A 23221-nucleotide genomic window follows, 5' to 3' on the forward strand; every position below is an offset into this window, starting at 1 on the left:
TATGCGAAGTTTGGCCTGATATATTGTAAAGCGTTTGTGTGCATATAACTTGCTATCCTATTTTCTTTTTAGTCTCTATTCCATAGAGGAGGCCGGGGATTGAGGTGAATATATAGCTTCCTAATATGCCACAGCAAAGCTTCGAGAATCTCCTTATTAGGTGATAAGATGGCTAACTTACTCATAGAACCATGTGTTGAAGTTTTGTCACTTAAATCTCAGCAGAGATAGACGAACGCATCAATCATGCTAGCACCATACGGTCGATCAATGCATTCAAGGAGTCATCGCTATCATATGCCTCGGAGGAGGAGGAGTCAGTCTCGTCGTCGGGCACAAAAAGCACCTTGCGGCACATCACACACTTGTCAGCGGCGCGCTGCCCGCTATTGAGCCACTTTTCGAAGCAAAGCGAGCAGAAGTCGTGCTGGCAGTCGCGGAGGCGCATCCGCGGGCGCTTTGGGCCGCAAGGGCATGTGCAGATGACGCAGTCGGGGGAGTCCGGCGTTCCCGAAAGGTGGAATGTGGCGTAGCGGTTGAAGTTGGTGGTGAACTCGTTGCGGGTTGGGGTGGGGTTTTTGAAGGGGTTAAACATCGTGGTGGGTGCTGTGCCGTCTGGTAGCGTTTTGGGGTTGTGAGAAGGAGAGGTTGTGGCGGTTGGGTTTTATGGGATAGCGTATGTGAGGTTGGGAGGGGAAGAAGGAAGATGGGCAAGTTTAATAGCATGATTTTGCGCTCTGTGGGAGTCGGCGCGCTGATTTTGAGGGTTCCATGGTTGGTGAGGGTTGTGGAATCATCGTTACCGCGGAATTGAAGATGAAATACCACAGCACCCGCCAACTACTTATTCCCACTATGCCCTTCGCTCCTGTGTCCGCTTTACCTTGAAATATTTTGAAAAGAGCACGCAGAACACCATACCATGGAAGACCTCCGGACTCGGTACGAGATTTCTTTGATGGCTCTCGCCTTCTGTATGTTTAATACGGGGTCTGTCTATGGTCCGCTGATTGAGGACTTTTCATTTCTTGTGCTTGTTCTCATCGGGACTCAAATTGAAGTTTGCGTCGTTCGTTGGAGTCTCGTCGACTCTGGGGAAGTTTCGACCTAATTCGTCTTTATTAAGGAAGGCATGAAGGACAAGAGAGCGGACTCCTACTCGTCTGAAAATCACTCGAAGACATCTCCTCGAACAGGCGCCCTCACATCATCTGGATGCCCAAATCTCAAGACCTTCCTCTCTCTTACTCCTTGGCTATCCGTTATCACGATCTCTCCGTACATCACCCTTCTCCGCCCAACAACCCGCAATAAGTCCCCCACCTCTGCATTCGAAGTGCCATCCCCGTGCAAGAGTTCTTCACTAAACGCCTTCGCAGTCTCTAGGGGACTCATCGATACGGCCCTACCGAGCCTCCACCATCCATGCAGCGTCGTTATCGTGCCCAACATCGCCACCACCATGATAGCCGCCGCAATGTAGTAGAACACGTAGTGGCTCACGTATACGACCTCGGACGTCGTCTGCTGCACTGCAACATCTTGCTCATAGTTCCCATACAGCGACGGCGCATCACGTCCAGCGGCGACAGCGCTGCGGAAGATGAGACGCGAGAGGGACGAGACGATTTGGTCTGTCGGATCTGAGTAGCCTTGGGAGCAAGTGTTTGGGTATACGCCATCGGGAAGCTGGAAATGCTCAGACGCAAGAGAACCGACGGTGTCGACGTTCCAATACACGGTGGAAAATGTGGGTTGCGTGCCCGAGCTCACTTCGGAAAATGTTGGGTCAGAGAGCCGGGCACTGGCGCTGAAGAGATTGCGCGCTGCTACTTGGAAGCCTGCGAGGCGCTGGTACTCGAGGTGGCCCTTGGAGATGTGAGATTTGAGTGGGAACGTGGCAGTGTTGCTGTCTAGAGACATCGTGGTGCTATTCATCTCCACGGGATACTCCGTGACGTCGATAAAGAACGAGCAAGACTTCGTCATTAGTTTTCCAGGGCAAAAAGTGTAGTTTCCTGCAGCATTACCATTGGAAGCGCCATGATTTTCGAAGTTGGGAGCGTCAGGGTTCCAGTAGGTGACGTCGAAGACGATCTGTGGGTTTGCTTCGGGGTCAAGGCTGATAGGGCTGTTGACCGTCACTACTGGTAGCTCTAGTACAGGAAAGCTAATATTGAATAGTGTCGCAGTATCCAGGTTGTTGTCGTAGTACTTCTGTGCCCAGTCTGTGGCAACCGAGTTACCAATTGGACAGCTTCCGTTCAACCCAAACGCTTGAATAGTGCCGGTGCAAGTGCCATTGCATTTGTTTGTGTCCGCCAGTATCGGGCTATTGGTGCCAAAGCCTCGGATAACGTCCACAAACCACGGAGAAAGTACGTTTGCAGCCTTCCTTTGATCAGTATAGAAGTCGTTAACTGGCGTCGTGTTGAATCGAGAAACGTCTGTTGCGATCTGAATCTTTATCGTTCCGCCCTTGGTTTTGTCCATAGTCTCGGCCGATATGGCACGCTGGAGAAGAGTTCCATAGACGATAGCTATTAGGACAAGGACTTTCGCAACAGATACTCGGTTAAGTGGCCAGAAGCTTATGATGGCAGACCAAGTGCTATCTGCAGCCATCCATTGCCGATGCAAATCGTTTAGAGTCCCCGATTTCAGCGATCTAGTCCACCACGCAATTGCGGCACCTTCTTTCATCGCAAAGTCGATGCAGAGTCCTCCCGATGCTGCTATTATGGCAAGACATACTGTAGGCGAGATGCTTTCTGGCCAATCTTTGGTGGAATGGTGGTGTGCGATGAAAAGGACTACTCCGGCACCGATGATGGAGCAGAGAACTCCGAATAAAGCGAGCAGTATTGTCCATGGAACCTTCTGTCGTGACGACCACGGGCGGCTGTTTGGAGGGCTCTTAGATTTCGCTCGAACTTTCTCTGACCAGAAGCCTCGTATTGTTGTTCCTTTTACCTGTGAAGAAGACGGAGGATCACCATCATCTGGTATTAGATGGGACAAAAACGCCGACGAGGAGTTGTTGCCATTGATCAATCGCGACTCGACTGCCTGTTCGTTTGCCGGATTTGATAAGAAAGGTTGCTCGCTCATTGTTACGAGTAACTCCCGGACTCCCGCGAAGCTGAAACCGGAAAGTAAAATGATAAGAAAGTCATGTAGTACGCAGAGCTCATCAAATAGACCACTAAAAGACGTATTACCAATATTTATTAGACCCTAAAATAAATTGAATATGTAGGTGAGTGACAAGTCAGCAGGGCGCAGTAAAGAGGCCGCTGTTGTTTTAGTCGTGCAAAACAACGAGGCGTCCCTCCAGTCAAGGTAAATACGCCTGTTCCCTGTCAAGAAGGATAAGCTAAGACGACTCTTGTGGCGTATATAACGAGTCTCAAATCTTGGTCTCTTTCGTTCGTTTCCAACAGCCAGCCTGTCTGCTGGCGTCAGCGGGGGGTTTCAGACCCCATCTGTAAGCAGAAAGGTAGCACAGGCACTCCTTCTTGCAACTAATTCACAGAGATGCCTTTTGAGAGGGCATATTATGTCATGACCGATGGGCTGAACAACAGTGCGCGTTACCTGTATGTGATGCATGAAGAGATGGTGGTCCGATTCCGTGACCTCGAGACGAGGCGCTATTCTAGATGACTAAGCGTCACTACTTCTCGCACCAGCAACCTTTCAAGCTCTCCCGTTCCCATCATTTTATCGAATGAATACTAACTTCATTCCTCACGTTTACTACAACAGTCATCAGAATTAGATACATATTAAGGCTTCAATCAGCGATCTCTCAGAGATATTCTAGTATTCTAGTAGCTCGATGTGCATATTTGAAGTTTCTAGGTCAAGACTAGAAACAGTGGCTAAAACAGTTCCACAAAGCGCCATGCCTATATATACACAGCAACCTTGAGTCTGTCTCGTTGCCAAACCTCATGGTATCTATTCATCTAATCTGGGGAGCACGACACTCGGTACTCCCCCGTCAACCAAGCCCTCTCGCTCGAATCGAATAACATCATTGACCATTTCCACGACCGAGTCTTGCCAGCTCTTCCATCCCGTACCGAAAGCGGCGTTCGCTCTTGAGATGTCCGTCTTGACCAATCCCTCCGGTATGACCAGTTTCTCTGCGCCGGCTGGGACTCGACTCTTCAACTCGGGGTACTTTTCTCGGACGAAGTCTGCGACTGTGTTCTCGTTCATTATGCCCTCGCTGTGGAAGAGGTAGCGAAGGTTTCCAGGTACAGATGGCGAGAGAGACTTCAAATGGATTGCGGCCACATCTTCGACATCCCTAAGACGCTTGTTAGCTTCCTTAAGCGACGGAGGAGGGTGAGCGGGAGCCTACATGTAGTAGGGGAACTGCCATCCAAGTGTTTCCACATCGAAAAGGCTTCTATAGAACCCTCCGATACCTCCAAGCTGCTGCCTGGAGAGCTTCGCACCAGGTTGGGTACTCTTTCCAGTGATAGACGGCGCCAGGAGATAGATAAGTTCGAAGGATGGCTTCTTCTCCTCCATGTAGGCCCATGCCTCTTGTTCTGAAATTGTTTTAGAGTACGCATATGCGTTGAATACATTCTCGACCCCTTGCTCCGCAGTCAATGGGTTCCAGTCCTTTTCGCTGAGAGTCTTTCCGCTGTAAAGCTCATCCGGGAGTTTGAGCGTGGACACAATACTTCCGGTAATGATGAGTCTCTTGACAGTCGGCGAGGCAGCGGAAGCATCAAGCACGTTATTAGTGATGATAGAAACAGGCTTGATGATTTCTTCGAGGAAGTTGTCGTAGCTCAAGGGTGTTGCGGCGTGGATGATTGCGGATGCATTCTTCGCCGATTCGTGGAATGCTTTCGGGGCCGCCATATCGGGGATTTCGGTAAAGCTGAGTCTGCCGGAATCCACTGCTTTCTGGTGTATCTTTGTGATAGCACCCTTGTTTTTCGCGAAAGATCGGATGATGGCATTGACATTGTGGCCTTCGCTCAGGAGCTGCTCGAGAATCACCGCGCCTAGGTTGCCGGACGCGCCGGTGAGAAGGATATACGCCATTTCGGATTGGAACTGAAGTTTGAGGGTGGATTTTCTTTTCAATTGAAGTCACTTCGAGTGATGGTTTCAGAGGAATGGAGGAGTGAATTGCTCTACTCTAAGGACTTTAGGTGAATTTATATCCTACTTCGCAGCAGTATGAGTGCTTCCTTGGAACACTGTGTCCTTTCTTAATAATCACGTCTTCAGTTGGGTCTGTATAACGTATTTCCAATGTCAAGAAACCCCTGAGGAAAGCACGGGTGATGACTATTCATCGCCGGCATCTGATTGGTTGGTGTAGCCTATCTGCATTCACGACTCGCTTACTTATCTCACCGTGGATCGCAAACGTCCACCATAGACGCAGACGTCTCCACCGATCACTAAACAAAGAGCCAGATCACGTTTTTCGAGGATCCTTGTCACACCAATCGCTGAACCTTTCTCCGCAGCGGCAAGTAAGCAAAGGCCGAAGTGCGAGACTGTGGCTTGCATATACCCGGGAGCCCTTTCTAGTAATTACGACCGCTTTAGGCTAGCACTGTACTCAGTTATGGTTTTATGACGGCCTTTTACGAGTCCTAAGCCTATGTGAAGAGAAGCTGTTTAGTAATGAGGGCTCGAAGAAGTGAAGCCTTCTTCCGTCATCACGACAGGTCGTGTTGATGTGGAGCATGAGCACGCTCAATTATTCGAATGCGCATCGACCCAACAGCGCAGGTTACGGGAACACGTTACAACACGTCATAGTGTGTAGATATCTCCATCGTGTGGCTCGTGGTACGCGTTGTCTAGACTCACTTTCGTTTTTTCTAGAGAAGGCGCGTTTACCAACTAACCAACACTTTCTTTCCCCTAGAGGCGCCTTTATCATGCATTAACCAGCACTTCTCTTCAATATCGGCTCGATTGTGAAGACTTGACGTATCCACGCTTTGGATGCGGGGTTGCGCAAATCCTAGTGCGACGAAATGAAGCCAAAATATCTACATCATGAATTAACCAACACTTCTTCCATTGGCTTGAGTGTGAGGAATGCTGTAAGCAGGCCGTGGATGCAAGGTTGTGCAAGCCCTAGTGCAATAAAACGAAGCTAGCATATACAGGCATGATTTCTTCACGAAAGATCTTCAACAAAATGGCTCCATGTAGTCAGATATAGTGACCAAGCTTTCAATGTCCCAACGCGGTTATCTTGAAGACAAGGAGAAACAGCGACACCAGCCTCCTGAAATGGAACTAGATGAGCCATTTCTAATCACCTTCAACAGCACAAGTCGCGCAAGGAGTTCTTGATGATGAATCTGTGCTAACCGGATATCGTCGTGCAGATAGAAGCTTCGTAGGTGAAGAGCTCACATCTCATACGAGTATAAGAAGCCGTACCTTCTCACACTTCATATTTTCATCCAACAACCATCACTTCAACAAGCCAACAACCAGCAACTCTTACCCCAAGAATCATCTTCTCAGCGCCTCATCACCTCAGCTTCTAAGCCGTTCTTCAATAACTTCTCTCACCATGCTTCCTCCCTGGCCTTCCCCAGTCGCCGAATGGCACAACGAGACCTACGATGCCATCAACCCCAGCAACAAGGAGCTCTCAATGGCCGGTAAGACCATCGTGATCACGGGCGGTGGCACTGGAATCGGCCGCGAGACCGTCCTCACCTTCGCCATTGCCGGCGCCAAAACCATCCATATCCTGGGCCGCACGCAGTCCTCCCTTTCCGAGACGAAGGCGATCGTCGAGAAAGAGATCCCCGGCACTAGGATCGTCCTCCACGTCGCCGACGTGACCGACCTGGCGAGCGTTGAGAAGGCGGCCAAGGAAGTCGGCTCCTGGGACGTTCTCGTTTCTAATGCGGGATACCTCCCCAAGAGTAAGACGCTAAAGGAGCTCGATCTTGCGGATTGGTGGCAGGGATTTGAGGTATTGCTTGATACCCACCTCTTTGTATTTTGCGGAAGCTGACAGATTGCTAGATCAACGTCAAAGGTAACCTCATCGTCACCAAAGCGTTCCTGCCCCAGCGCAACGCAAATAGCTCCCTCGTTGGTGTCTCCTCCGCGGTTGTCAGCATGCCCGCCGCAATGCTAGAGGGTGGTTCCTCCTACGTCACGTCTAAGCTCGCGACTATCAAGTTCTTCGAGTTCGTGGCCGCCGAGTATCCGGATGTGCACGTGGTGACGCTGCACCCTGGAGTGGTCGATACGGCGATGAACAAGAAGTCGGGAATTGACAATATGCCGATGGACGATGGTGAGGCAATTACTTGGGACCACAGTGGTCCAATTCCTCAGAAGTGAACTACGAAAACTGACAGCTTTGTGTGATATCTAGTCAAGCTTCCGGCGCACTTCATCCTGTGGGCTGCCAGTGCCGAAGCGGCATTTGCCAGGGGCAGGTTCATCTGGTGCAACTGGAATGTCACGCAGCTGAAGGCGTTGAAGAGAGTGGAAGAGGAGCCGCTTTTCATGACTTCGGGTGTTCTTGGCTGGCCGTGGGCCTAGGAGGGGTAGGATGGTATGGTAAAGGGGTGGATCGGAGAAGCCTTTGCATGAGCTATGTAGGAAGTTTAGATTTTTTATTACTCTCGTTCAGTCAATCCGATCATTTATACTGTTTCTTTCCAATTGCTCAAGTCTCGTGAGTGGGCTTTATGACTGCTGCATTGAAATTGAGAACGTACTGGAGTATGGAGCCTTTCGATACTTTCCTCTCCTTAGCCACAGAATTACTCACTGACGTCTACTTAGCTGATGGTGTACATAAGATGCTGAAATCAACCGCGTCTCTCAACTTTAATGCAAGTCGGTGTGGTTTAGTTGGCTATAATGGTTCTACTGGAGTAATGGCTCCGTAAAAAGGACCCGAGTTCGATCCTCGGCGCCGACCCTTCCCTCTTCGTTATCTTTTTTTCCTTGTGGGGTTGTAGTGGGGGCGTGCACGGAAGAGATGGATAGGCATCAAGGTGAGAGATACTTGTTTTGATGACTGAAAAGCAATCGTCAGGGTTGACTACTCGCAGACATCTACTTAGATGATGATGTACATGAGATACTTCTTCAACCACACCACTCAACTTAATTCAAAGTCGGTGTGCTTTAGTTGGCTATAATGAATTCCAATTCCTGCAATCCCAGGACTAAAATTGTAATTGACCCGAGTTCGATCCTCGGTGCCGACCTTCACTCTCTATCTATATTTCTTTTTGCTAGGGTTGCTGTGATGAAGTGGTAGTCGTAAGAGACGGATCAGTAATATGATAGGAAAAATTTGTTTCAATGTGTGGAAAGACTTCTTCAAAGTGACAGGGTATAAAGACGGGCGTAAAACAATTCTAGCCTACTACGTTCGAGAATGATGTTAGTCGATCAGGGGCTAGACTCTCCGAGAATCATCAAGTCAAGTGAGCCATATACAGTTCCGTCGGGCAAGGATATATGATTGCGAATCTATATTGTATAAGCACTGGTACGATGAGGCTCCCAAATCTCCCTTCAGCTTCAATACTTGTGCTATAATAATTAGGTCGATCTTTTTACTGCCCATGAGCGGCACCAGGATTGCTGGCTCGGTTTCCTGAGACCCTTCGTCAAAGATGACGACTTCGTAGTCCCATGGGAACTTGGAATTGTCCTCTAGGTCGCTGAACAACGCCATGGCACCAGAAGTTGCAGCAATAAGCTGCACGCCTTCAAGGGCAATGTCTCGCAAATCAGCAGCGGCCTTGCTCTTCGACGGAGCTCGGTTTCCAAACATGACTTGCAACTTAGATGTCGTCATGAATTTGGCAGATTTCGTGGTAGCAACTTCTCACTGTCGACCCTCTTTATAGGTGTTGAAGGTCGTGAGAACGACACGGTCCGCGCCGCGAGGTCCTGAACAAGGTCGAAAGAAGTGACCGCGAAGTCTTCATAGGGCAACGAGTGAGCCTTTGCAACTGCTGATGCGACATGTTCCATGATATTGCCTCTGATGGCTTGAAGTGCGGGTATGATCGTTTGGGTGCTCGTTCATCTCATCCTGCGTCAGATGGGTTGCTGACCAAGGAACGTTATTTGCGTCGATAAGGCCGAAGGATCGTCCGTAGAGGATTGACCTGCGCTGATATGAGGTTCAAGAACTGGTTTTCGGCGGATCCGCGCCCCCCATCGCAGGGATTGTCCTTCGTTGCATTCCTCTCCCGCTTCCTTGCCTTCTTCTGGAATTCCAGTTCTGTCGTATGAACTGCATACTTCCAAGCGAGAAGATCTTCAGCGTGGAGCTTCTGAGTCGCCCTGAGGTGGCCCCTAGCTACTACTGTCGCGCTTCGTAGTGCCAAGGCTTGTATTTAAACGACTCGCGGATTTTTCTTGCATGAGAGGTCCCAAATGTCGTGCATACTTTATGCTGGACATGGAATTGAGAAAAAGGTAGCTGTTTACCCGTAACTCTTGTTCCCATGCGAGTCAACATCGAAGCTGCAGCTAGACTCGATGCCGGATGTCATGGAGATTTTTCATGGGTTATTTGGATGGAGAAAGAGAAAGAAATCCGGCCTATTGGACCAACCTCTTAGGAGACCGGTTTTGATATCAAAGGTGAAGACTTGAAGTTTACTGCTCTCGTTTTCGCCAAGAAAGTTCCATCGGTCCATTGAAGAAGGGGAGGGATATTAGCACACCCCCTAATCACTCCACGCACACCCTGTCGCTTCACCACCTTCTGATTGGCTCGGAGGGGCCGGGTCGACTCTTCGGAGCTTCATCTCGTGCTCTCTTAGAAGTGAATGAGCGAGCGCAGGCGGCGATGCAGGTGCAGGCGGCAATGCAGGCAAGCCAGGCTTGATGGAAAGGAGCCTCTAGAAAGCGACGTCTTAATAGTTTCGGCATCCTCCTAGGCACATTGGCACTGCGCGTATAGCTAGCTATACACACAGCATTATATACAGCATTACTCACGGCCTTATATACTGTCTTACGTACAACTGTATATACGGCTGAAGGAAACAGAAAGAATGCGCCGTAAAACAGAGAGGCTGTATAGCCGTGCCGCATCACATATAGCCTCACGTACGAGCTTATGTACGGCCTCACGTATAGCGTCACGTGTAGAGAGACGTAAAGGTGAATGCCCGGAGGAAGCTCCGGCCCCTCCGAGCCAATCAAAAAGCAATGAAGCGACAGGGTGTGCGTAGAGTGAAAAGGGGTGTGCCAATATTCATCCCCTTGAAGAAGCGTCTGCCAAGAAACCCGCAAAACTGTTTCCTATCGCGATCCGAATTGGTCTCCTCCATAGTGGCCAATATTCACCCATTTCTTATATAATCACGCTCTTATCTTGTTGATATATAACATCATCAATCTTACGTCCAAAGCCCGCTCGACTTCTCACGACAGAGGGACTCCCAGTCATCGTGCTCGATTGTACTTTGTCCAGACGGCAAGACCATGGAAGTTGGGGATCTCTCTTTATTGCGGGCGCTAAGTAGGCCGGACAGTTGAAAATTTGGCCCATCCGATGGATGCGTTTGATGGTCTGCAGATAGGCGCTGTATGAGAGCTGTGGTCCAAGGATGATCTAGCTGACTGCAGATAGTGAAAGGCCCCTTCTTGCCCGCAGTAGACCGATGAGTCCACGAAGAAGGATTGCAACGAGACGCATGTCAAAGTTGCAGCCTGCCGTGACTGTATTTCCGGTGAATAGTCGGTTCCTTGGATTTCGAACGTCAAGCAGTCGCTCTTCAATATCTTCCCAAGTATCGAGAGACTCTTTGGACTTGTTGGCGTAGTGCATGTCACAGATCTCTTCGCAATCTCGTATGGCATGGAGTAAAAGCCTGTGGTGCCGAAGGAGGCTTTATTTCTCTGATCGGCTCATAGTTGCTGGCAGGTGCCAGGTACTCCAATGGCTCGGTCGTCTCGTCACAGAAGGCGTCCCGCCGATGGTGTTATATACTAATGGAGTGTTGGTCTGTCATATACGCTTGCAGGAGTAGAGTGTAGGTCCTGGCGACCTTGCCTATGAGATCTGATAAGGCCGCTAGCGAGGGGTAGTGCTTAGGTTTGTGCTTGTGAACGTCTGCCCCATCGCTGAGTCTCCCGCAGTAGCTCAAGGGTAATTGGAAGTCGTTATATAAGTCGACGGAATCTAAATGGGTCGTATGTACGATAGCGGCGAGCTAGGGTTGAGGATGATGTTATATATAATGCTTTGGCCTGCGTCTGAAGGAGTCAGTAAAGAGCGATGGAGATTGCGGTTGAGGGGAGCTTACAGCCTTGCAGTATTTCTCGGCCAGGCATCGCTGCTCCAGGAGCTTCGAGCTAGTCGTCGGCAAGTGTTGGGCTTCGGAGAAGACTTCCGTGTGTCGAAATAAGCTCTTGAGGCTGCTCGACAACGAGCACCGGAATCTCCATGATGGCCGATTGCGGTGGTTGCTCCAGAACATCGAAATCCTGCTTCGCAAACTGAACATGTACGGCGTCTTTCTGTGGATGTGAAGGCCAGGACAAGAGCGCACACATACAAATCCAAACTTGTTGCCACTGACAGCCGCTTAGGTACTCTACTCCTGCCTGACACAGCTCCTTGAACTATTCTAGCCGAGGTATGAATCTTGTGAACGCTGGCCTCTTCGTGGGAGTATTAGGTCCACAGAATTGCCTATCAGCCACCAATTGTTGCAGCAAGGAAGGCCGTGGCTATGTACTGTGTTGGAATCTCTGTATTCAGCATTCCGGCAAGGTGTCATCGCTTCCTTGCAACTGTGGCTGGCAGCCAGTTAGAATGCTCCTACGCACGTCTGTCTACGCGTCTCAGCTGTACAGGGTTCACTTCTCAGCTGGACAAGGTTCACCTGTTGTTTTGTCACCGTTGCTGCCTGCAACCCCTGGTCTCTCTTCACTATATAGCCACTCGTTAGCACCTCAATACAACTCATGCTTTCCTCACTGATCCTTTGCCCTTCCTACGCCAGCTGCCAGTGGCCCACCCTGTCAAGAATCTCCTAGCACCCAGCTGACTCCATACACGATACAAGAGAGCCTAAGAAAAGTACAGATGCCGACAACATGTGATCTAGTAATGCCTCGCACCTCGGGATATGACGGTCTTGAATGCTGTCGTTTATGGGTTGTCGCTCAATTCTGTTATTTCGCAGGAAAGCCGTCCTTCCGGGTGCCATGGGACATATCTTTTGCCCTAAGTAGGATGCAATCTCCTGGTTAGGCAGAAACTTTGCGCCGTGACAGCAACCTTCTTTGACTGAGGTTGATCCGCGCCAATGCCATATTGATGTCGGCGTCGTCTTGGGCTCCCAGCTACGTCCCCGTCAATCATTATCAACCAATTAGTTCAAACTCCAGATAAGGTCTGCCCGGAAAACGTACCTTTGATAGTGCAATAAGTACGAGCATGGTAGCCTCGATAATTTAGACGTCTGAGGAATGACTGTGTCATCTGACATGACTGTGCGATAGCTTCCACGGACCGCGCTGCAAGGTCCCGGACAAGATCGAACGAAGTGCTTGCAAAGTCTCCATGGGGCAACGACTAAGCCTTTGACGTCTCCCAGGGTGCATGGGAATATAGAACTGCTCATATACGTAGCATCTGGAATTAAGCGCGATGTCCAAGACGGGCCTGGCCATGATTTTCGTGAAAAAGCTAACACAGAGCTGGAGGGCATGACCGCTTTGTTGGCTGCTCGGTACGGACAGGGCATGCCACATGGTGGTGTTCATCGTAACCTTCGATAATCAGCACTCGGTGCAACGGCCAGAATTATACTGGTAGTTCTACTGCGAAGGGGGTAGAACGGGCCTGTGTGTCTTAGCGACCGATTGGGCAAATTGTGCTCCCGTGACTGATTTACGAAGTAAAATCTCCCAAAATTGTATGTAGGAGCATGAGGGATCCGTGCGAAGTGACCTAGTGGTCGTTTATATACTGAAAATGAAACGTATATATACCAAACACAGAACTGAGTATAGCGTCATTCTCAACCGCTGAGGAAGCCTGCCATGAGCCTAGTCTAGGCTAAGACAGGTAAATAACTGGGCGCTGAGCCCATAGCGAGCGAAGCAAGTAAATGCAGATGAAGGATGAAGGAATGATCGTAGAGTGAGTGATGCTTGGTATTGATATACAAGTCTTAGACTCCCGAGCAGTCAGCGGTCTCAAAGAAGATGAAGCTCGCCGGAGACAGTCGCAAAATTGTCTCAAGCCTCGGCGCGTCGGCAAGACACGGACGTGCCTCGCCGTCACGCATAGGCAGGATGCATTGGAGATAATTGAAACAAAAGCAGTCTCTCGGCAGTGCGGAGGCGAGAGACACGTGCGAAGGCGTACATGTGGTCTTTGAGAGATAGGATCGGATAGTAGGACTTGTTTGGCGAGAGACAAAGAAGGCGATTGGTAAGTAGTCCTGTACTGGGAGTTTAATGGCTGATGCAAGACTGGTTGGATATTCGAGTTAGCGTTGTTTGAATATCAGACGGCTCGGCTGACTAGCCTGGATAGTGGTCCTGGTAATCCGCTGCAGTTTGCCGTCAAGCTGCGCGTTGCTAGTGCATGGCTGGAGCGTTAGAGTAAGTTTTCCGAGCTCGAGATCATTCTGAGACTCGGACTGAAGTGTTTAAATAGCTCATAATGATTTCAACTTAATCAGACTATGAATGTAGGAGGTAAAGTACACGCTAAAAAGGATATAGGAACACCTCAAGCTATGCTCCAATCTGAATATCGAATTCCCCCTTCCCTGCCCCCTCCGTAGATGCTTCCCAGTTATCCTACAATCCCTTACGAGCTTCGGCACTTCCCGTGCAATCATCAATAATCAGCTAGCTTCAGCCTCCTCCCAATGTTCCTTCGCACAACATCCTTCTCGGTCTCGGCGGGGCCTTCCTCCTTTGCCTTCAGGGCTTGTAGTAACATGCCCGCGTCGAAGAAGCCATCTAGAGAAAACAATAAAATCAGCAAATGAGAATAGATTGAAAGAAGGACAAGCGTATAGTTTGTGACGGGGAGTGTAATTCTAGTGTCTAGATCTTGGGTATCTGTGACGGGATGATAGGAAAACGGGGACTCTTGAGGACGGAAATGAATAGGTGACGATGAGATGAAAATAAATCTAGGAAAAGACATGAGGGTGCGGTCTCTTCACAACCCTCCGCGCATTCCGCGGCGGAGTTAATTCCAGGCGGCGACGCGGAGAGTTGAGAATTGACGCTTTGAACGAAGGCGAATGCGGTGGTGTCGGGGGCAATGCAGGCATGGGCAACGCAGTGAATGCAGGATCTGACTCTAGGGAAGGGGGTTTCGTACATCCTCCGAGACCTTCATCGTCGGATTCGGCGGCGCTTTCCGTGGTGGGTGTCTGCGCTTTTCCGTCCGCGAGGATGATGCGGCCGCGGCTCTTCATGCGGCCGCTCTTTGGTCGGTGTTTGTCCTCAGCCTCACGGGCCCGTGAAGCTGTCTTATCCTGTGAGGCGCCGCGACGCTTTATTTGTCTGAGCAGCTTTCGTATCTCAAGGAAATATGACTCAAGTGCATCAATGAATCGTTTCGTTTGTCGGTGTTTAGACGACGCGCAGATCGAAATGCTGCCGTCTTTGATGATGTAGCCGATACCAAACCCGTCACCTGAAGTGGGCCCAAAACCAAACTGGCGAAGAGATGGATTGCCACAGTTTGACGTTGACAGAATCGTCGTGTTTAGTTTGTCCCATCCCGAGTCAGCAAACAGCGCAGGCATCGAGTGCTGGACAGGGTGCGTAGGCGGAGAGCTGGATATGGAGCCGTTATCAGAGATCACTGAGTTTCGAGCTGGCGAACCGATGACAGAGTTCACTCTTTCAGACCCGTTGGGGCTATTTGGTCGTGTCGAATCCATGCCGTCGCTGCTAGCCATCTCGGCACCCTCTTCGTCAATGGCACGCTGCCAGATGCAGTACAGGGCATACAGGTGGCGATCTGGGCCTTGAGCTTTGGCACAATCCCTAGTAATCTCTGTGTGCCTTTGGGTAGCTTTTCGGAGAGTCTCGACTTTCTGGGCTGCTGGATTTTCCGCCCAGAAAGTGCGTACAAACTCAACCGATTCTTCAGTAACCGGTCGAATAGCTTCCGTTCGCCCATGGAAAAACGCTTTCGTCATTGCAGGCTCGTATACATTTTCAATTCTTCCATAGAGGCCGTAGTACGCTGCCTGGAAGGCCATCTGAACGAAGGCATCTGGTGAGAATCCCATAGAAGTGATGAAGTTCTTGCCGTACTCTTGGAATTCGAGCGTCTCAAACTCATTTTGCTGGATGAGATCTGCGAGCCGAGTTTCGGCAAACCGTAGGGCGGTGCTAAGCTCCGGCAACATATCCCACTCGAGTTTATGAGGCGTCGTCTGAACGTCCCCGAAGCTATCTGGATCCCGTTTCGCTGGATCTGGGCTCGTCGAAGCCCACAGACTTGGCGCTTGTCCGTTGATGGTCCGAGCAAATCGGAGAATGGTATCAGTGTAGACATCGCTAGCAAAGCGCAGTACCGTGTGACCGTCGACACCAGTATGCTCGAAATTGATTCCTGCGCTTCCGTTTTTGCAGACTATGATTTGCAGCTTGTCATACCAACGATTCGTACAAGTCCCAACCTGCACACCCCGCTCGACTTTGCTAGACCCGCAGAGCATGTTCATGCACAGGTCAGCGCCAGTCTGGGGTTCGGTATAGTCCAGACATAGGATGAATAAGGCCGAGTCCACAATGTTCAAGCAGTCGGAGTTGTTCGATCCTTCTTCTCGGTGGAGCACGTCGCGTAGACCGGACCATACCTTTCTGTTCTCTGTGCTCAGGACGCCCAAAGCCCCTTTCGCTGCTTCCAGGATGGGTACTTCGGCAGCATCCTCGATAATGACCTGCAAGTTGAGAGCTACATCCTTTTCAGTCATTATGAGATCTGAATTGTCGTCTAGAACATCGAACCAGTAGAACTGGCCATGGCAGAGAACAACGATGTGCTTAGCAGTCGGATCTTGGCCAATTTGACAGCCATTCTCGGTGGGAATCCTTGCGGTTCCAAATAGTCTCGAGAACTGGTACATGCATAGTGGCTGTCCTCGGACTGTGTCAGGAGGCAATTCTTCTTTCCTCACAGCACGGACAAATGATAGAGCTGAGACGACCAGTGATGCCGCACGGTTGACCTGATTATTTCTCGCTGGAGTCGGGTCGTCTTCAAGAAGGAAGAACGGGTTGAGATTCAGGACTACAGGATTGTCGAAGTTGAGGTAGGAGTCGTACCCTAGGTACAGTCAGCCATTCTGTACATTCACGAGGCTGTAGACGAGATGAACGACGAAGCGACATCGGAACTCGGAATTTCGGAATGAGCTGCACGGAATAGACTACATACAGAACTGCTCGATGTAATTGGCTTTCCCGTTGGCATACTTCTTCAGCTTCTCCTGTAGATCGGGTCCATCTGCCTTTAGAAACTCGGACACAGCGGCGGCAGTGTCATGGCTCTCCTTAGGGCTTTGTAGTGGCTTCAAGGCACGGATGTACTTGTTGACAGAAGATTCTAGGACTGGTATAGGGAGCTTGGGGAGACGGTCTTGGGCTGCAAACGTGATGCCCGGCTTCGACTTGGGGTTTGTGTGAGATGCAAGAGGGCTCTTCTCCTCGTGAGAGTATGAGTGCTCTTTCTCTTTGGCCGCTTCCGCAGACCGCGGGACGCCGTTTGTCTGAGCTGCTGCCATCTTGAGATCAACAGTGGCTAGAGACTCGTCCAGTGAGCCTGGTTGGGTGAAGGTGCGGACTGCCATGGTGGAAGAAGGGACGTTAGCTAAGCGTAGAGCGGCGATATAGAGGTAGAGATAGAGAGCAACCGCAGAGCACTGCGGAAGAAATAGTGACAGTCCTGGAGACAGTAGGCTGGCATTGGTACTCTGCGTGGCAAGTCGCGTACCCGAGGGGACTGGAAGTGTATGTACTTATAGCGGGCAGGACGAATGGGGAAAGATGGCATCAGAGCCGACCCCGCCACAGAGGTACTCAGCACATGTGAAACGCGCGATAGCCTATGCAATTACATGGTGGGAGCCGCAGAGCAACAACTAGCGAGCCGCAGAGGCGGACAGCAAGCCGCTTATGGACAAATTGTACATGAGTGGAGAAACTGGGGGCTGGGAATGGCTTGCGGTTACAAGGAAAACACGTACCGTGTAACGCTCCAGCTAGCGGCCGATCCGGGGGGTCGTGATATCGGGGTTCTACGCGGGTCAGTGATGTCCACGTACTTACTTTCCAGTCAGGATCGCGATTCACACTCAGACAATTCTCTCGACAAGCAGCAGGATGCGCCGCCGGATAAGGACTGCCGCCGCTGACAGCCGGTCAAGTATCACACAATTCGGCCAAGAGGATACGGTGGTGAGAGCTCGCCCGAGGATGCAAGGATGCGAGACGAAGCAGATAGGACGACGGACGAGTGGAAGGCCCGTAGAGTGGGATTTAAAGCGAGCAGAGCCCGATGGTTGGCCGGCCGGCTATATCGGAGCCGCAGGAGTGTTAGAGAGAGTACAGCGGACGACTGTCGTCGAGATGCAGTGCGGTTGAGCTATCACGGTCGTTATGCAAGCTTCACGCAGCGTGGCTATGTCGTTGGGAAGCGTATGGGCGTGTCGAGCTTGGAGACTCGGGACTCGAGACTCAGGACTCGGAGATAAAGCAGGCGTCGGCGTCGAGGCAGCGTGACGGCAGCAGTATGGGACGATTACCGTGACGGCCGCGGGGATCGCGTGGTGCCATTACAATATTCTGGGCGACGTTCTGGGTCATCTGCGGACGCGGGGCGTTGTCGTTCGCGGCAACGTGTGGGGTACTTCACGGAGCAAAGGAGCACGGGGAATTGATCTGGCTGCCAAGCCCGCCAAGCCCTGCCGCCAGCACCACCACGCGCCGGAAACACTGCAGCATTCACCGACCGCGCCATCGCCCACCACCCACCCGGTCCCCAGGTCGTGCCACCGCGCGAACAGTTCCCGGACTGCTGCCCCGGCGCCGTGGATGCCACCCGCCGCATGTCTATCCGCAGAGCCGCGTTATGAGCCGCGGGTGATCGATGACCGTGGACCTGCTTCAGGCGTGTCCTGACCTCGACACACGGCCCTTTTCGCACCTGCTGCCGTCACTGGACAAGGCCCTGGTCACGACGAATGACCTTCTTACCCTCGACGCCCAAGATGTCGCAAAGCGTGCCCAGGTGCCGGCCCAGGACCTGAAGAAGCTGGCCGACGCGATCCTGGTTGCACTGCATCGGGATCTCGGGTTCGGTCTGGAGGAAGACCAGAGCAACACCTTATTACCGCCAGCTGGAGACGTCGCCTGGAATACTATCAGCACCTTAGACGAGGGCCTGGATGCTGCGTTGGGCGGCGGCATTCTCCCAGGGTATCTGGTTGAAGTGACAGGAGAGAGGTACGTGAACGCACTCATACAGACGCGTCTTCATGAGTTCAATAAATTCTTCTTGCAGGTGTTGACTGATTCTCTGTAGTGGAGCCGGTAAAACACAACTACTCCTCACTCTGCTGCTCTCGTCCCAGCTGCCTCCTCCGCGAGGGATCTCGACATCGGCCCTGTACATCTCAACCGAAGCTCCGCTCGCGACGACCCGCCTGACGCAGCTCCTCGCGACTAACGCATACCTGTCTTCGCTTCCAGCAGTCGAGAAGCCCTCCCTCGACCGCATCCTGAGCATCCAGACGCCCGATCTCGAATCCCAGGACCACATACTCCGATATCAGCTGCCTGTGGCCATCCGGAAACATGGCATTGGACTCGTCATTATCGACTCTGTGGCGGCGAACTACAGAGCAGAGTTCGAGAGGGCAGGTGCTCGAGCAGGGGCGACTGCAATGGCCAGACGTGGTGCAGAGTTGGTGCAGCTAGGGGCTATGCTACGCCAGCTTGCACGGAATGAGAATATTGCTATCGTAGTGGCCAACCAAGTCGGGGACAGGTTCACTACTAATTCAAGCTTTACCTCGAATCCTACATCTCGAAACCCGTCCCATAACAGCCAAAATGGCGACATCAAAGAGAAGCCTGGCATGCCAAATGTGCCCAGCGAAGAGCCGGAAGTCACTCTGATATCTCCCGACCCATTGGCGCTTGATCACCAGCAGCGCTGGTTTACTGGCTGGGGCGATATTCAACCTTCGTCTAATGGTCGCACCCAGAACCTAAAAACCCCTTCTCTAGGACTCGTTTGGGCGAATCAGATTTCTTCTCGCCTCGCGCTCACCAAAGAACCGGTATACAACACCCAGCCGCTTGTCGCAACTACGAATGGGCAAGACGCCTGGAACGATGGCGAGAAAGAAATTGTGAAGTGGCGGCGGTGGCTGAAAGTGGTTTTTGCACCTTGGGCTGCGCCAACTGATGCTGTGGGCGTCGAGTTCGAGATTTTAGGGGCTGGCATCAGACACGTAGCACGAGAGGCCAGCGCTGATCAATGATGTTTGAGGGTTCACAGAACCATACTCCGTAGAATGGGAGAATGCTCGTAAGGATGAAAACTGTCAGCTTATTACAAGCGCACTACCTCACTTTCCGTGACCCTAAGCCAGGCACCCCTTGCTTCCCAATTAAGGTTTCGGACTTGCCCAGCTAAACCACAATAGGTTCCGCTATCTTAGAGTCATGGTTAATTCCACTTCACGGCACTCTACATGAGACCCGGTTTCCTAAATTACACAATTAAGACCAAAGTTCAACGTTCCCAATAATCTAGCTGTGCCCCAATGTGGCGAGGATGCCATGCATGTTCTCCGCACCTCCCCCGCATCGTATCGGTCACTGGGAACACAACAAGGGTAGGTACAGTGACTTCCAGAAATCTGTACACACTCGTTTTCCACTGCTTGGGGTTCTCCCACGGAGTTGAAAATCAGAGGCAGGATGTTAATTTTGTTGCACCTTAATTTAAGATAGCGTCTCAAAACTTGTGTTTTACAGGCTGCGGGACGGGACAGCTCCAGTCAGTCGTGTCTAGTAAGTCAGAGTGACACAAAGCAAGGCTTATGGCCTAGATAGTGCTGTGCCTCGGCATATTTCTGTACGCTCGTATAACGCGTCTCACCAATACCTTGCCTGCCTAAATAAAATAACTCCACAACTACGCATTCTCTCTCTCTTCCTGATCACAGAGCTGTGTCACTATGTCTTCCATCCTCACAGCGAACTCCCCCCTCCTGTCCCTCACAACTAGCACGGCACTAAATCCCTACATCACCGGGCCCCTGCTACTCCTTCTCACTAAGATCCCGCAATCGCTTCGCGATGAGCTACTTCGCCGACTCTCATCCTCCTCGGCGTTACATATTCAAAAAGCACTTCCAACGACCATCAAGACCCTCAAATGGCTAGTTTCGCTCGGATTGGTAACGAGGGTCAATCGCGTCCTCAATCAAGCCGCATTGAACGGATGGCGCTTCAGAACTTCAAAGGAACACAAGAGGTGGAATTGGGAGAAGGAGGTTGCAGTCGTGACGGGTGGCAGTAGTGGGATTGGGGAAGCGGTGGTCAAATTGCTGGTAGCGAGGCACGTGAGAGTTGCGATTGTGGATGTGCTGCCGTTGGGCGAGGAAGCGGAGAAGGGTGAGTACAACATGGTATACAAGTTTGTGCACTCTCTTTTACCGTCGATTTCAACCCTTTTGAGGGTTTCAATCATACGCTGAGCTACCCAAACAACAGCTGTATGATCGGCGAATGAGAAGCGTTTGGAATCGTTCCAGTCTGCGCCGTCTTGGTTCTAACGTCTCATCTGACCTTCTCGTCATGCAACGAAGTACTTCAGACAGTGGCAGGCCGGGATGCACTACATCTGTCACTGAAGAAGCCAAACAGATGAAGAAATTACACCAAGAACGTAGTGCTAATCCCTCTCCCAGACCCCCGCATCACCCACTTCCCCTGCAATCTCACCTCTCCCACCGCTATTGCCTCTACCGCCACCCTCATTCGCGAGGCTCTGGGAAACCCTTCCATCCTCATCAACAACGCCGGCATCGCCAAAAGCCACAGCATCCTCGACACCTCCGACGAATTTCTGCACAAGATGTTCGCCGTCAACCTCTTCAGCCATTGGAGCACGGTTCAAGCGTTTCTACCAGATATGATCAAGAACAACAAAGGCCACATCGTCAGTATAGCTAGTCTCGCGAGCTATGTCACTCTGGCAGGGATGGCGGATTATGCGGCGGCGAAAGCGGGGGCACTTTCGTTCCATGAGGGTGCGTGACCATTGACATGCCTATCTCATTTATACGAGTATAGGCAGTGAAGTAAAGAGGGAGGCTGACCCCCAACAGGCCTTAACTAAGAACTCCGCGCCCTATACCACGCGCCAAATGTGCTTACGACTTCGGTGCATCCTACCTTTGCTGCTACGGCCCTGACGGCATCGTGGCAGAGCACGCTCGAAGGGAATGGGGCAACTATCTTGAAGAAGGAGAAGATTGCGGAGGCAGTGGTGGAGCAGGTGCTTAGTTGCAAGGGTGGCCAGCTACTCATCCCGGGAAGGGTGGGCTGGATGACGATGCTGAAGGGGCTGCCGAATTGGGTGCAGGAAGTGCTGAGGGATCGGGGGAGTGAGGGCGTGATGGACGCGAAAGGGAAATTGATGGGGACTTAAGGTTTCGAGGGAGACGGCTTCGAGACGGCTTCCGGCGGAAGTAATGGAGGTAAAGCGTTTTCTGGGAGCAGGGGTGATACAGTGTCTTGTTCAAGACATCCGGATATTGCTCATGGTGCCTCATGGGAGGCTAAGAATTTCGAGTCAGATTGAAGTTAGGCATTTTGAGCGACTAGTTAGTTGTTATGGCAGTACGGATAGTGGTGGAAGGAGTGCACGGACTGGAATGTGAGTTAATACGTTGAGAGCCTGTAAGCAGGCAGTAGCAGGAAGGCGTACCAACATCTGTCTAACACGAGACACTAATAAAAGGAGACTATCATGTGGTGGAGCTTTATCACGTGTTTGCAGACACCCTCTACCGTCGTGGGGGTATAAAAGGCTCACCTCGTTCGTGTCAACAAAAGTAGATCGTTTTCAAACAAGCTCAAAACCGACCGCCTGGTATATCATGGTGGGACTGAGCCTGTCTGGAAGCTACAATGACTGCACCCGCATCCTATGTGGAAGTTGTTCTTAGGGTCTGAGGGGTTTAAAAGCACCAGAACTAAACTGGAATGATGGGAAGTGTGTTCAACTCAGATGAACATCGAAAAGAATGGAGAGTCGGACCGCCAACATCAAATCATTTTAGTGATACTAACCATCCCACTTCAAGTCCAACCCCCAATATCTTCAATACAAGTTCCAGATCTCCATCTTTATTCTCATTATATCACGTCAGCTCGCAAAAATGTCCATCGGCACCAAAATTCCAAGACAACCACCCCTATAACCTCCAATCAGTATACAGCGCTATCAACTTCTGAAGCTACCCACCATCATTTTGAAACATCGAAAGCACTCCATTCGTCGGTATGGTCAAGTGTTTTTCTAACACCCAACCACTCCATGCGCACTCAGCATCTTCATTGTTAATGTCTTCTATCAAGTTTCCGAAACAGCAGATTTTGAGCCTATTTTGAGCCCGATCCCAGCGACCGTAGGCTATCAAAGACGAATGTTGACGTTTTGAAGGAACTACATCCGACCTGACTTCTACGGACGAGGTTCGGGGCGGAGAAAGTTAATATAGTTGGAAAAGGGAACGGTCACGTGAGTATCATGTCACTGTGTGAGTTTGATGCCAAGTCGGGCAGAGGCAAGAAGAGTTGGTGAGAGTTTCCGTACGCGCTTTTACGAATAGGAAGACTTTTTCCCTTACTATATTCTGCTAAATCCAAGTTAGAACTAAAAAGGGGTAACTTGTGGCAGTGGAGGAGCTTAAATATGGACCAGATGTCGGGGATAGGAAGAAGCATTGAAATGACCAACTAATGATATGTGTGTCCCGCTAATTTTCCTCAGTATCATCTCTTTCTTACTTCTCCAATCCATGCAGAGTACTCTATGCGTGGCTTTTTCCAGCTCAACTCCTGCTCCTTGCCCAGCCCTTTCATGCCATACCGAGATTGAAGAGTTCCCAAGCTACCCATAAGACCAGCCTGTTTA

At 50.9% G+C, this 23221-nt stretch overlaps 8 protein-coding genes and 2 non-coding genes across 10 annotated transcripts; 5 read left to right on the forward strand and 5 right to left on the reverse strand.

Moving 5' to 3' along the window:
* Positions 1–244: 244 nt before the first annotated feature.
* BDZ99DRAFT_518899 (uncharacterized protein) lies at positions 245–595 on the reverse strand (the record flags this gene model as incomplete). Its single annotated transcript, XM_033725353.1, has 1 exon — positions 245–595. One exon carries the CDS (start codon positions 593–595, stop codon positions 245–247), a length of 351 nt encoding a protein of 116 aa, XP_033578610.1.
* Positions 596–804: 209 nt separating this feature from the next.
* On the reverse strand, positions 805–1936 carry BDZ99DRAFT_461660 (uncharacterized protein). The gene is made up of 2 exons (XM_033719669.1): positions 1160–1936; positions 805–1107 (listed from the first exon to the last, which is right to left on the reverse strand). Exon 1 carries the CDS (start codon positions 1921–1923, stop codon positions 1171–1173), a length of 753 nt encoding a protein of 250 aa, XP_033578611.1. The 5' UTR covers positions 1924–1936; the 3' UTR covers positions 805–1107; positions 1160–1170.
* Positions 1937–3963: 2027 nt separating this feature from the next.
* BDZ99DRAFT_497337 (NAD(P)-binding protein) lies at positions 3964–5143 on the reverse strand (the record flags this gene model as incomplete). Its single annotated transcript, XM_033723504.1, has 2 exons — positions 4373–5143; positions 3964–4318 (listed from the first exon to the last, which is right to left on the reverse strand). The coding sequence occupies exons 1-2, from the start codon at positions 5071–5073 to the stop codon at positions 3964–3966; spliced, it is 1056 nt and encodes a 351-aa protein (XP_033578612.1). The 5' UTR covers positions 5074–5143.
* A 1434-nt stretch (positions 5144–6577) lies between these two features.
* Positions 6578–7569, forward strand: BDZ99DRAFT_384095 (NAD(P)-binding protein; the record flags this gene model as incomplete). The annotated part of the gene is made up of 3 exons (XM_033715364.1): positions 6578–6988; positions 7042–7318; positions 7400–7569. The coding sequence occupies 3 exons, from the start codon at positions 6578–6580 to the stop codon at positions 7567–7569; spliced, it is 858 nt and encodes a 285-aa protein (XP_033578613.1).
* Positions 7570–7869: 300 nt separating this feature from the next.
* On the forward strand, positions 7870–7954 carry BDZ99DRAFT_t36. Its single transcript has one exon. It is a non-coding gene; the product is annotated as a tRNA-OTHER (tRNA).
* Positions 7955–8152: 198 nt separating this feature from the next.
* BDZ99DRAFT_t37 lies at positions 8153–8246 on the forward strand. Its single transcript has one exon. It is a non-coding gene; the product is annotated as a tRNA-OTHER (tRNA).
* Positions 8247–8433: 187 nt separating this feature from the next.
* BDZ99DRAFT_518903 (uncharacterized protein) lies at positions 8434–8821 on the reverse strand (the record flags this gene model as incomplete). The annotated part of the gene is made up of 2 exons (XM_033725354.1): positions 8434–8514; positions 8573–8821. The coding sequence occupies 2 exons, from the start codon at positions 8819–8821 to the stop codon at positions 8434–8436; spliced, it is 330 nt and encodes a 109-aa protein (XP_033578614.1).
* Positions 8822–13855: 5034 nt separating this feature from the next.
* Positions 13856–17034, reverse strand: BDZ99DRAFT_440537 (carnitine acetyl transferas-like protein). Its single transcript, XM_033717720.1, has 2 exons — positions 16442–17034; positions 13856–16330 (listed from the first exon to the last, which is right to left on the reverse strand). The coding sequence occupies exons 1-2, from the start codon at positions 16851–16853 to the stop codon at positions 14172–14174; spliced, it is 2571 nt and encodes an 856-aa protein (XP_033578615.1). The 5' UTR covers positions 16854–17034; the 3' UTR covers positions 13856–14171.
* A 1117-nt stretch (positions 17035–18151) lies between these two features.
* Positions 18152–19550, forward strand: BDZ99DRAFT_384759 (P-loop containing nucleoside triphosphate hydrolase protein; the record flags this gene model as incomplete). The annotated part of the gene is made up of 2 exons (XM_033715399.1): positions 18152–18507; positions 18587–19550. The coding sequence occupies 2 exons, from the start codon at positions 18152–18154 to the stop codon at positions 19548–19550; spliced, it is 1320 nt and encodes a 439-aa protein (XP_033578616.1).
* Positions 19551–20252: 702 nt separating this feature from the next.
* BDZ99DRAFT_559908 (NAD(P)-binding protein) lies at positions 20253–22083 on the forward strand (the record flags this gene model as incomplete). Its single annotated transcript, XM_033727272.1, has 3 exons — positions 20253–20691; positions 20988–21329; positions 21420–22083. The coding sequence occupies 3 exons, from the start codon at positions 20253–20255 to the stop codon at positions 21728–21730; spliced, it is 1092 nt and encodes a 363-aa protein (XP_033578617.1). The 3' UTR covers positions 21731–22083.
* Positions 22084–23221: the final 1138 nt, after the last annotated feature.

This window comes from Mytilinidion resinicola, assembly GCF_010093595.1.
Source record: "Mytilinidion resinicola strain CBS 304.34 unplaced genomic scaffold BDZ99scaffold_7, whole genome shotgun sequence".
NCBI lineage: Eukaryota > Fungi > Ascomycota > Dothideomycetes > Mytilinidiales > Mytilinidiaceae > Mytilinidion > Mytilinidion resinicola.

What these genes read in the sequence shown, in the direction of transcription:
- BDZ99DRAFT_440537 (XM_033717720.1), bottom strand. Translation starts at nt 16,853, where the DNA reads ATGGCAGTCCGCACCTTCACCCAACCAGGCTCACTGGACGAGTCTCTA. An exon ending in CAATTACATCGAGCAGTTCT is followed by an intron (nt 16,331 to 16,441) that starts GTATGTAGTCTA and finishes GACTGTACCTAG; the next exon opens with GGTACGACTCCTACCTCAAC.
- BDZ99DRAFT_461660 (XM_033719669.1), bottom strand. Translation starts at nt 1,923, where the DNA reads ATGTCTCTAGACAGCAACACTGCCACGTTCCCACTCAAATCTCACATC.